The sequence below is a fragment of the Hibiscus syriacus genome, unplaced genomic scaffold, assembly GCF_006381635.1.
Source record: "Hibiscus syriacus cultivar Baekdansim isolate YM2019G1 unplaced genomic scaffold, ASM638163v2 tig00110597_pilon, whole genome shotgun sequence".
In the NCBI taxonomy this organism is placed as follows: Eukaryota; Viridiplantae; Streptophyta; class Magnoliopsida; order Malvales; family Malvaceae; genus Hibiscus; species Hibiscus syriacus.
Genome location: NW_024062795.1, coordinates 4,466,364 through 4,478,782, shown reverse-complemented (window position 1 = coordinate 4,478,782; position 12,419 = coordinate 4,466,364). Strand labels below are relative to the sequence as shown.

The window sequence follows — 12,419 nt, the reverse complement described above, 5'->3', positions numbered from 1 at the left end:
CATACCTCCCCTTACCCTCGTTATATATGGGAATGAGGGTAAGCTAATTTATTATTATTATGAGATAAGTTATTATTATTATTACTATATATTTCAAGGACTATATATTTGAGATGCACCTTACGTGTCAGACACTTTAGGGGTTTAATTACAGTTTAGTCCAAATAAATTGTAAGATTTTCGTGGCTCAATCACCGCGTAATTTCACTGAACCCCCAACAAACTTAAGCACACTATAAAAACATGATTAACACTTCAACAACCAACACCAAATCATTCAATTCTTCTTCTTCCTTTTTCGCGGGGAGGTTGGATTTTCCTTCATCTTTTTGTTTATTTCATTCATTTCTTTATTTTCCCCCCCTTTAAGTCACGTACCAGTGTCTCCTGCTCTTCTGTAAAGCTTGTAACATTTTTTGTTTCTGGAGCTTCTTAAACCCTCTATATATATCTTCATACTGTGTGCCCTTATATCACATCCAGTTTCTTCAGAAAAAAAAATGTTGCTTAAAGGATCATCTAGCAGCTTATGGAAAAGATTTGCTGTTGGTTTTGTTCTTCTTTCTGTTGTTGTTGTTCAGGCTGAGGATCCTTACAGGTTCTTCACCTGGAATGTTACTTATGGAGATATTTTCCCACTTGGGGTTCGCCAGCAGGTTTGTAACTTAATATTTTTCATTGATATTCTATTTTTGCAATTAATTTTACGTGCGTCTCTGTCTATTATGATGTAGTAATTTGGTTTTCTATTTCTGGGTTTTAGCTGATCATTTGACAGAGACGTTTTCATTTGTGCTTTTCTGCAGGGAATTCTGATCAATGGACAATTTCCAGGGCCTGATCTCTATTCTGTTACTAATGACAATCTCATCATCAATGTGTACAACAACTTGGATGAGCCATTTCTTCTTTCATGGTGAGCGATACTTTTAAACTCGTAGTCTTTAGATTGTTACAACATTAATCACGATATCGACTGAAAATATATCGTTATTTTATGTAGAAATTGTAAGTATAAAAAGTATTTAGTATTAGTATACCTACATGCATTGTGTAGATTTCAACTAATTATAAATCTATATAAAAACAGGAATGGGGTGCAGCAAAGGAGAAACTCGTTCGAGGATGGAGTGTACGGCACGACTTGCCCTATCCCGCCGGGCAAGAACTTCACGTACATTCTACAAGTGAAAGACCAAATCGGTAGCTTTTACTACTTCCCATCCCTTGCTTTCCACAAGGCCGCTGGTGGGTTCGGTGGCATCAGGATCCTCAGTAGGCCGAGAATCCCAGTTCCTTTCTTGGATCCCTCCAGCGATTTCACTGTTCTTATCGGAGATTGGTTCAAGATCGATCATAGGGTAAAATAAACAACTTAAACTTAAAAGTACGATAATAGAGATTACGAATTCGAATATTTATATTATTAAATTTTGGCAGAAATTGAAAGCTAGGCTAGATGGGGGTCATAAACTTCCTTTCCCTGATGGTATTCTAATCAATGGTCGTGGACCTAATGGCGCATTCTTCACAGCTGACCAAGGTACACTTTGGGTTAAAAAATTTAATCATTTTCTTTTACCAAATATGAACACATTTGAACAAATGTTAACAATTTGGTATTGTTCCATGTTACCCACAGGCAAAACTTACAGGTTTCGGATATCAAATGTTGGGCTTCAGAATTCACTGAATTTCCGAATTCAGGGTCACAAAATGAAGCTGGTCGAAGTGGAGGGAACCCACACGGTTCAGACCATCTATGAATCACTCGATGTCCATGTGGGTCAATCTTATTCTGTGCTTGTTGCTATGGACCAGGCTGCTCAGGATTTCTACATCGTGGCCTCGACTCGATTTACTGACAAGATCCTTACAACCACTGGAACTCTTCATTATAGTAACTCCAACAAGCCAGTTTCAGGGCCGATTCCTGGTGGACCGACGACCCAAATTGATTGGTCTCTTAACCAGGCTCGATCCATTAGGTAAAAGTTTGATCCAACTTTTCAATTATTTTTGGGTAAAAATCAGTTCTTATTTAACACTTCATATCCAACCTTTCCATCTGTGTTTTAAACGTATTCCATGTTAAATTTGTTTAGGGATGATTATGGGTTGGTTTGAGTCGATTTTTTGCTTGTTTTAAAGACTCGAGTATTACACCCCACCCAACATTCAATTGAGTTTAGAGAGGTTATACCCCATTTTGATCTAATACAAATATATGAAAAAATTCTTATTTTTATTCGACAAAATAAGGATTATTTGAAAAATATATATAGAGAAAAAGGTATTATAAAACTTATTTTTGATAATGTATTAAAATACTTATCCTTAAACAAATTGAGGACAATTATATTATAATAATTGAAAAATCTAATCTCATAAGATAAAAACTTATCGAATTTGAATAAAATAATTATCTTGAAATATATTAACATTTTAATGTCCAAACTAATAGATAGACTAACGAAATGATCTCATCCTCATAATATTTCATTTTGGTGCACTTCAGGACCAACCTAACCGCAAGTGGACCAAGGCCGAATCCACAGGGATCATATCACTACGGTCTCATCAACATAACCAGAACAATCAAGCTAGTGAACTCAGCTGCTCAAGTCAATGGGAAGCAAAGATACGCTGTTAACAGTGTTTCTTTTGTTCCACCTGATACACCTTTGAAACTAGCCGACTACTTCAAGATCGGAGGCGTTTTTCGAGTCGGAAGCATCTCCGATAACCCAACCGGTCAACCAATGTACCTCGACACATCGGTTATGGGTGCTGATTTTCGAGCCTTTGTGGAAATCGTGTTCGAGAACCATGAAAGCATTGTCCAAAACTGGCATATTGATGGATATGCCTTTTGGGTCGTCGGGTAAGAACTCGTACATAACAACCAAAGTAAAAAAATATTATCTTCTTAAGCAAAAATCCAAACATTTTCCACCCTAAACTCGCATTACTTTTCCATGGCAGCATGGATGGAGGATTATGGACACCGGACAGTCGTAAAGAGTACAATCTAAGAGATGCAGTTTCCCGATCCACCACACAGGTTCGAAACCTTTTATATATATGGGGAAGAATTCAATTACATAGGGCTGAGATTAATAGTAAATAAATATGAAAATATTCATTGAAAAAAAAAACAATGAGTTAATTTTAATTTTTGATTTTCCCTCGTCCAACTATTCTAAAAAGAAGTTTTACACTAAGTGGATCCTAACCCCTCTCTCTCTCTCTCTCTATATATATATATTCAAATTGACCGAATTTAGATTAACCCGACTCGAACAACGGTTGGTGTTTGCAGGTATATCCTAGATCATGGACTGCTATTTACATGGCTCTTGATAATGTTGGGATGTGGAATGTGAGGAGTGAATTTTGGGCACGGCAATATCTTGGGCAGCAATTTTACTTGAGAGTGTATTCACCCGTGCGATCAGTGAGGGACGAATATCCCATTCCGAAGAATGCTTTGCTCTGTGGCAGAGCCCAAGGGAAAATCACAAGACCTCTCTGAAACAGTTAACAGCCGAAACCATTCTGAAGTGTCGATAAATGTATCAATTTTAAGCATTCTTTTTCTTTGTAACAAACTTATAATGTTCGATTTCTGTTATAAATAAGTCTTCTGAACCCTTCCCTATTTTAAGACATTTTGGTAACAAAAAACTGTAATCCGGAATACAAAGTGTAGTAAATGTTAAAATTCAAACTTGGAATATGCTAGCCATACAAACATTTTAATGTTAAGAGAGATCAACAGTAACTCTCGAGTTTTCAGCCTGATTCTTATATGCATCTGTTTATCAAATTGTTAACAAGAAACCTTTACATTTGACTAAGGAAACTAGGAGGTTTTTAGTTGCCGAGTCGTAGTGAAGAGGGTTCATATAATAATTTTTCCAGAAAAAGGCCAAGGAAGAGAACCTAAGGCTTTTAGTTGAGGCCTCCTAATGTCTCCTAATTTCTCAAGTTTTTTAGTTGATCATTGTTCTCAATGTTTATTGTCAAACCGAGTTGATTTCATACTTCCAGAAACCGAATGTTGTCCCGATGGGAGGGCAGGTATACCAATTCTCTATGGTCTACAACGATCTCCTGGCAATCAAAGGTCAATCAGAAACAGAAGCTTTCCTCTCAAAGTCTCTGTTCTTCATCAGCGTTGGGGAAGAAATAGCAAAGGCTGAGATCCGAACCTACAATGATTCGACCCCATAAATCCGATGGTTCAAACCCCAAAAAATTGAATTCAAAATCAACTCAAACTTGAAACAAACCAAATTCAAAACTGATTTGAACCCAAGTGGCTCGAAACTTTTTAAAATCTAACCCGACTCGCCCAATTGATAATATGATTCCATCTCAATCCATCGAATCGATTAGCTAGGTCATGCTTGATACAAGTAGTCAAGATAATTTCTGTCCATTTAGAACTGAAGCCAAGCCAATATGCAGAACCTAATTAAAGTTGGGGCAAGGGAAAAAATTAGCTGATGTAAAAAATGCATGTTGTGGAAACGGCACATCATTTTTTATTAGCGGCAACACTTGGCTCAAATCTCCGTAAATACTTGTTCCGGGATCTGTTGCACACCACACAGACAGCTTCAAAAATGGCAGTTTCTATCCTCTATGGTGGTGAAACAGAATATGTAACTCCTATTAACTTTTCCCGACCAGCAGAGGCTTATTATTAACCTAGAGAGTGCCTTAAATCTTAATAATCTATAGAGAATTTCCCCTCTGAGTTGCTCTCTGTAATTTATCCGCTTGTAGCAGAATAAATAAGGGGTCGGTTTAATTGTATAATCGAGCATTCTTGTAATTTTTTTATATATAAAAAAAACAAAAAATATTATATAAAAAAATAATATAAGCATGCTATCTATTCTTACAAGCAGGAAGAGAAACATTGTATGAGCATGCTACTCCAGAGCTAAAACATCCACATACAGTTTCAGTGATGGTAATAACTAATAATAGACCAGCTATGTTTAAAAGGAAGGAATAGTAGCAATCCAGCAAGTGTCACAAGACCATTACTCTCCCAACAGAAACGATCTATTGAGGTCATTTGGGTGTGTAACACTCGCTACTTATATATGTCCAAAAACCTTATGTTTCCAGTCTAATGTGAGATTAAAGTAATCTACCAAGCACCATCTTCACATTGTAAAGAGGTAGATGGAGATGTCAAAAGAAATGTCTTTTAAAGAGAAGGCAATCAGGCAAAAATTGTCAAGAATAAGCATTCCATAAATGCATGGTAAATGAAATTGCTGTAGGCTCCAATACCACCTGAGCATCAGTCTATTATTTCCTAACGAGGAGCAAATCCAAAATCCATAACAGTGATAACACCATAACACGAGTTAGTTTCATCATATGCAAATCAACCGATTGGATGAATAACAATTCATAAGAACATAATTTTGGTAATGTCCTTACCCGAAAAATCAGGTAGAACACATTCGCAGTTCACATCAATATTTCATAATCTCATGATGTAAGGAACCATATTGGTTAACTCATCCTTATTATTAAAAACAAGACATGTATTGATTTTTCATTGATGCGCCTAGTCACAAGTAAAAAAATTACCCTTCAACTACGTTATGGTATGGTCATTAAAAGAAATTAGTTATTGCACATTAAATTGGCCCAACTGGAAGAATGATGACGGGCATCGTTCTAGTGCATGAGAATTTATCACTATTCCAGTTGAGATAAATACATGCATGAGAATTTAATCAATAGACTTGAGATAAATACCATTTCATAGACTTATTGTTACCTCATTTTTTATTTAATCAATATTCCAGTTGAACATACAACTTCAGTTTCTAATCTTCCAAAAGACCATAAAGACCACAAAAAGAGCCATTCAGCAATATTGATGACACATAACATCGAAGAATTTATCACATTTTTCCACGGAAAATCAGAAAGCAACATCCCATAAAATTTGAAGAGCATTCCGATGAACAAATCACATTGACCTAGATATCTAAAAGCATCACGAAGACGCAAGCTTCATTAGACCTTTTCAATCATTGAAACAATTTTATTAAGGCATTGCATTGCTAATTCATCCTACTACAATTGAAAAACTGGTTGAGAACAATGTTTTAAGTGAATTTACTTCCATCTCTGAGGAGTCATACCTTGTTAGAATCCTTGGCCAGAACGCTTCCAAATTTTTATTCACACTAGATTCTAAGTGATAGCATACCTGAGAGAGCTGATGATAATGTGGAAACCTGGTCTTGGATCCATGTTGGACCAATGGTTGATTTAGCTGTTAAATGGATACCATTGAAGTCTGTATGGGTTTATTCTCAGGATGGAATAATGGGAAATTCTATTCTCCATGACAAATCTTCCTCTCCCTTATTGTCGGTGTACTCAGCTGTCATGCACATGCTTTCCCGAATGCTTGAGAAGGTGATCCCTGAGGATGCCATGGACATGCAACAAGATGGTGGTCACGTTCCGTGGTTGCCAGATTTTGCTCCTAAGGTTGGACTTGAAATTATTAGAAATGGTTTTTTGAGCTTTACAGATGTGGACAGTGCACAATATGGAATTAGCCTGGCTGCAGGTAGTTCTTTTATTGAGCATCTCTGTTCTTTAAGGAAGCAAAATGAATTCGAAACATCATTTACTTCTCTATGCTGCCTTCATGGCTTCTTCCAGGTTTTTATATACATTAACAATTTGATCCAGTTAACAAAGATTGGTCGATAATCCTTCTCAAGTATGCAGTTTATCACATGAAGAGAACATACTTGCGAAGGGGATACTGGTGGAATCTTTGTTTGAATTGACTTATTTCCTTAGCTTTACTTCTTTCTCTCTTATTATCTTTCTTTTTCCTTCTTTGTCCATCTGATTTTATTAGTTTCGCGTAAAAAATTGGATTACATTCTGATTGTCTTCTTGATTTTCGGATTGTTTAAAGCTTTGGGTTTTCATTAGTTCGTCCTTTTATTTCGAATTAATTTTGTTTTCATTGTCTTATTCTCTGGTTCTGTCAATGGGCTTGGGTGAGTGTCATTTCTGTATTGAGCTCGAGAATGGAACAGAAATGGGTGGAAATGACCTGGGTTTGGAGGAGGAGCCAAAAACTATGGCCATTGAAGAGTGTGTTTGATATTTTCTCCAAGTTAGTCGCATCAGAATGGCAGTTTGTGAAGTCAATTGAGATTTTGGTCGAAAACTGTTTTATTGGCACAAACAGATGCTTGGTTGCTCAGTCATAGAAATTTTGTCCTTAGATGAAGAGAGGACCTTTACCGGGGATATAATCCTTTCTGCTATAGGATTATGTTTAATTGCTGGACCAAGAGACAAGGTCATCGTGGAGAAAGCCTTGGATGTTATGCTTCAAGTACCTGTGCTAAAGTACCTGGATCTTTTCATTCAGCGTTTTATCCATGATAAGGGAAGTATAAAATCATATGGGTGGGAATATAAAGAAGATGATTATATGCTCTTCAGTGAAAAATTAGCTTCTCACTTCAGAAATAGATGGTTGTCTAATAAGAAAAAATTGAAAGCCTCGGGTGTTGATAAAACACCAAGGGGTAGTGTTCCTCTGGAAACCATACCAGAGGACCTGGACACATCAAAGATGTGTCCAGATCATGACTGCACTTCATTGATGATCAAATGGGCACACCAGAAGCTGCCGCTTCCCTTGCACTGGTTTCTTAGCCCAATATCAACCTTATGTGATAGCAAACAAGCTGGGCTTGGAAAGGCCTCTGATATACAAAATATTTTGCAGGAGCCTGGTCATATAGTTGAAGTTTCTAGAGCTGCAATGTTTTTCCTTTTAGGTTTGGAAGCCTTGTCCACGTTCTTGTCTGCAGATGTTGTCTCACCTGTTCGGAGTGTTCCTGTAATCTGGAAACTACATTCATTATCCATCATATTACTCGTTGGAATGTCTGTGCTTAAAGATGAGAAGACTAGGGATGTTTATGAGTCTTTGCAAGAACTATATGGACAACTTCTCGACGAGAAAAGGACTAAGGGAAGACGTGAAACTATTTCAAATACGTCTACCAGTTTAACACCAGGGACAGGAGAAAAATATATAGTGGAATTTCTGATGTTTCAATCAGAGATTCATGAAAGTTACTACATTTATTGATACTCTTGTCGAGCAGTATGCTGCTTTATCTTTTGGTGATTTGACCTATGGTCGACAAGTTGCAGTATATCTACACCATTGTGTTGAAGCTCCTATACGCCTGGCTGCCTGGAATGGATTGTCAAATTCTCGTGTCCTTGAACTTCTTCCACCCTTGCAGAAATGCCTGGGAGAGGCCAAAGGATACCTTGAACCTGTTGAGGTACTCCCTGTTATCTGTTAATTTTGTGTTCTATTAGTGCATGGCCATCTGCACTGTAGGCTAATGTAATTGAATGTGCTTCTCATTAATTTCTTATAATGTATCGTAATGAACCCTCAGTTTGGATTCAACGCCTGAGATAGAACATTGTAAATTTATTAGTTTATTTCTAAATCGTAAATATTGTGGAGATAGAAATAATGAACTGTCGTAAAGTTGAATCTCTGACTCCAATTCCCATGGTTAACTAGGAAGTGAACTCCATTTTTGTTTCTGATATAATTTGAGGGAAAACAATACTTCTGGTTTCTATTCCTAGAGGACTGATGATTATTCCCAATAGAAGAACCAATTATAAATACATACATATATATTCTGGGGAATTTCTGAAATAGATAGAGCCGTATACTTGGTTTCTATCTGATTTAGCATCTTAACAGAGGAGATATTTGCCAGCTACATGTTATGAGAATGCCAAGTTTTTGTTGTTTACAGGAGAATGAAGCGATTTTGGAGGCATATGCGAAGTCATGGGTGTCCGGTGCCCTCGACCAAGCTACAACTCGGGGATCGGTTGCATTCATATTGGTTCTTCATCACATTTCATCTTTTGTTTTTATCTCTAACAAAAGTGACAAGCCTTTGCTACGGAATAAACTCGTGAAATCCCTACTGCGAGACTACTCCAGGAAGAAGAGCCATGAGGTATGCAGCATTTCCGAAAAGCTCTCAAAACTCTGAACTGGTTCAACAAGTCGTTTGAAAAATGAAAAACATGTATATGCTCAATTACCAATGCCTGCTTCTAATTATTTGCAAGTATTCTGCATGACAAGCATTATTGTAAAGACATTTATGCCATAACTCACTAAACAGGATCTAAAATCATACTAAGAACAATATTGTAAAGACATCCAGGATCTGTTGCGACAAAGGATGGTTTGAATCTGAATTGATGTCTATGTGAGTCAAAAATTAAATGGTTAAATTAAAATTTTATGAACTTTAGTTACTCAAAATAGGGATGATAAGAAAGTTGAATGATTAAACTTATAATTTAACCTTGTCGAATTCGTACGTTTTGTCTTTTTCGTATTTTTTTCGCACTAAAAACTTTTATCTTTTTGATGTCGAAACTTTCACTAAATCGTAGTAATTGAGATTGACCTAACAGCGAAAGTTTGGTTCATTTCATATTGGTGAAAGAAAAGAGCCAAAAAAAAGAAGCGAAGGCTGAAAAACACAGAAATGATGGCTTTTTCTACTGTGTTAACATCGATTCCAAACCTCTACTTGACGAAGAAACCCAAGAATTTCCACATCCCAATTCGATGCCTTTCGTCACCATCTGTGTCAGTTTCAAGCGGTCAATCAAATTTGACCCAATTCGATTTGAAGACTTACTGGGCTACCCTTTATGCAGAAATCACTCAAAAGCTTGAAGAAGCAATCCCAGTGAAATACCCAGATCAGATCTACGAAGCCATGAGGTACTCTGTTCTCGCAAAGGGTGCTAAGCGATCCCCTCCTGTCATGTGTGTGTCCGCTTATGAAATCTTTGGGGATAATCGGCTCGCTGCTTTTCCTACAGCTTGTGCTCTTGAAATGGTTGATCCCCTTTCTCCCTTTTATCCAAATTTCCTATGTTTCTCAGGTTATTTAACTTACTGTTTATATGATATGATCACTTGGATATCTGTTTAAATATATGATATGATTTCTTTTACATTAGTAGACGCGGCTAAGAAAATTGAATTTTAATTTTTTTTTTAGAGAATCAAGGTTTATATGATCATTTTGTTTTTCAGCTAGAACTATTGTTGATTATGGAAAAAGATGACCTTTTTTTCCAAATGATTTCTGGATTGTTTTTGAATAATTATGTCAGTGTTCATATTAACATAAAATCTTAAATGGAATGAGAATATATCGCTGGATCGTTTACAATGATTTTCTAGTTATTGTGCTCTTTACTTTTGGTATTTGCAGTTAGATTTATTCGATTAATTCAGCTTAACGGATTATTTTCTTAGTACACTCTTTAAGATTCACTGGCCATGGAATTCAGACTTCAATTTAACTTCAGCTTTTAGTTTGTTTTACTATGTAGTATATCATCTTTTTGCTAAGTAATTAAACATCCAAATATGAAAGAAGGCCGCCACGATAACCAATCTCTCTGTAGCCCAGCAATCTAAGAGACGTCTTTGGTTTGTTGTGTGCAAGCTCTTCTATTTGGACTGAAGTCGTCTTCTATGTTGTCTTTATGTAGTTTAAACTGGTACCAATTGGTGTAATATGCTGGTAATTTTATCGAAACTCAATTGAAATAAGTGCAGGTTTTATTGATCTCTTCTTTTTTGCAGGTTCACGCTGCCTCCCTCATTCATGATGACCTTCCTTGCATGGATGATGCTTCGGAACGCAGAGGCCAACCGTCGAACCATAAAGCCTTTGGTGTTGACATGGCAATCCTTGCTGGTGATGCACTCTTCCCTCTTGGCTTCCGCCATATTGTCATGTATACGCCTCCTGAACTCGTTCCCGAACCCCGCCTCTTGCGTGTGATTGCCGAGATTGCCCGCACCGTGGGATCTGCTGGCATGACTGCTGGACAGTTCCTAGACCTCAAGGGCGGCCTGAATTCTGTTGATTTTATCCAAGAGAAAAAATACGGTGCAATGGGCGAGTGCTCCGCCGTGTGTGGAGGGTTGTTGGCTGGCGCCAAAGATGACGAGATAGAAAGGTTGAGGAGATATGGGAGAGCTGTTGGCGTATTGTATGAAGTGGTGAACGATGTTCTGGAGTCAAAATCTATGGAACAGAAAGGAATTGAGAGGCACCAAAAGAAACGTAAAGGCTACGTGAGTTTGTACGGGATTGAGAGGTCGGTGGAGATTATAGGAGAGCTTCAAACGAAGGCTAAGAACGAATTGGATGGCTTTGAAACGTATGGTGACCGTGTGGCACCATTATATAGCTTCATAGATTATGCTATTAATAGAGGCTTCAATGTTAGTGACTTTAGTCAATGATATGCTTTTTTTCTTTGCGATCTAAAATCGATGATACACTTCATGCTTGTGAATTTACATTGACGATTGCTAGTTATTGATACGGTTAACATCTGTGGATTTTCTTAAAATTGAGTTATTCGAGCCCCAGAAAAATAGTTGTCCCTTTTTCCCATATGTATGGGGTAAGGGAGATGTAAGATAGTAAGCTACTCCCAACACCAGGTTGAAACAGTTTTCGTAAGAGACCTTCGAATTATGAAATGCCTTCCGTGGGACTCGATCTCACGATCTCATGATCTCATTTGTCTCAGGCCGCGATTGATGACTGGCGTTGGTCTTGTCGCTGGTGCTCTTTTTTACTTCCTTTCTTGCCTTTCTCCTATTGATATGGGAGACTTTATACCGGAAAATAAGACCCCTTTAGTCAGTTGTGACTCGGGACTTTCGAATCGTTGGTGACTCGTTTTTAAGACGTCTAATTTATGGTTAGTAACGTGATAAGGCATCACAAGCACTATAAAAGGAACAGTTAAGTTGTACGCACTAATGGATAAATCTGATCTAATGACGGACATCAATGAGGCATGTATCCGAACAATCAACACCCTTAACAGATTTTCATTTTAACAGTTCTAATCTCACCTATCGGTTCATCAGAGAGAGTCATCAAGTTGTAATCTCTATGTTAATTAATATGCTTATCTACACATAACTGCACTTTCTTTTTCTTGACCACTCGTATATATTTAATACTTAATCGGCCAGCGCCAGACCATCTTTTGGGTCCCACGTCTTCAACATTCTCATTACATGATGTTAACTAATTGCTTTTCGTTTGACTAAGAAAATTATATTAATTGCCCTCTTTATTATATTAGGCACGATCTTAATTAATAAAAATTAGTTATATTATCTTTTAATCAATAAATGTTTACTTATATTTTTCCATATGAATTTTGTAATATATTTTCTAAAAAAGTATCATTTGAGTAAATTAATGATATAAAAAGTTATGAACGGGTGA

General features: G+C 37.0%; 2 protein-coding genes and 1 pseudogene across 2 annotated transcripts; all 3 read left to right on the top strand.

The window, feature by feature from the left end:
- The first annotated feature begins 466 nt into the window (after positions 1-466).
- On the top strand, positions 467-3,661 carry LOC120134155 (L-ascorbate oxidase homolog). The gene is made up of 8 exons (XM_039150629.1): positions 467-656; positions 807-916; positions 1,091-1,361; positions 1,441-1,543; positions 1,643-1,988; positions 2,519-2,884; positions 2,986-3,064; positions 3,323-3,661. The coding sequence occupies exons 1-8, from the start codon at positions 501-503 to the stop codon at positions 3,533-3,535; spliced, it is 1,644 nt and encodes a 547-aa protein (XP_039006560.1). The 5' UTR covers positions 467-500; the 3' UTR covers positions 3,536-3,661.
- A 310-nt stretch (positions 3,662-3,971) lies between these two features.
- LOC120134238 lies at positions 3,972-9,260 on the top strand (annotated as a pseudogene).
- Positions 9,261-9,608: 348 nt separating this feature from the next.
- LOC120134600 (heterodimeric geranylgeranyl pyrophosphate synthase small subunit, chloroplastic-like) lies at positions 9,609-11,502 on the top strand. Its single transcript, XM_039151038.1, has 2 exons — positions 9,609-9,986; positions 10,745-11,502. Exons 1-2 carry the CDS (start codon positions 9,627-9,629, stop codon positions 11,411-11,413), a joined length of 1,029 nt encoding a protein of 342 aa, XP_039006969.1. The 5' UTR covers positions 9,609-9,626; the 3' UTR covers positions 11,414-11,502.
- The last annotated feature ends 917 nt before the right edge of the window (positions 11,503-12,419 follow it).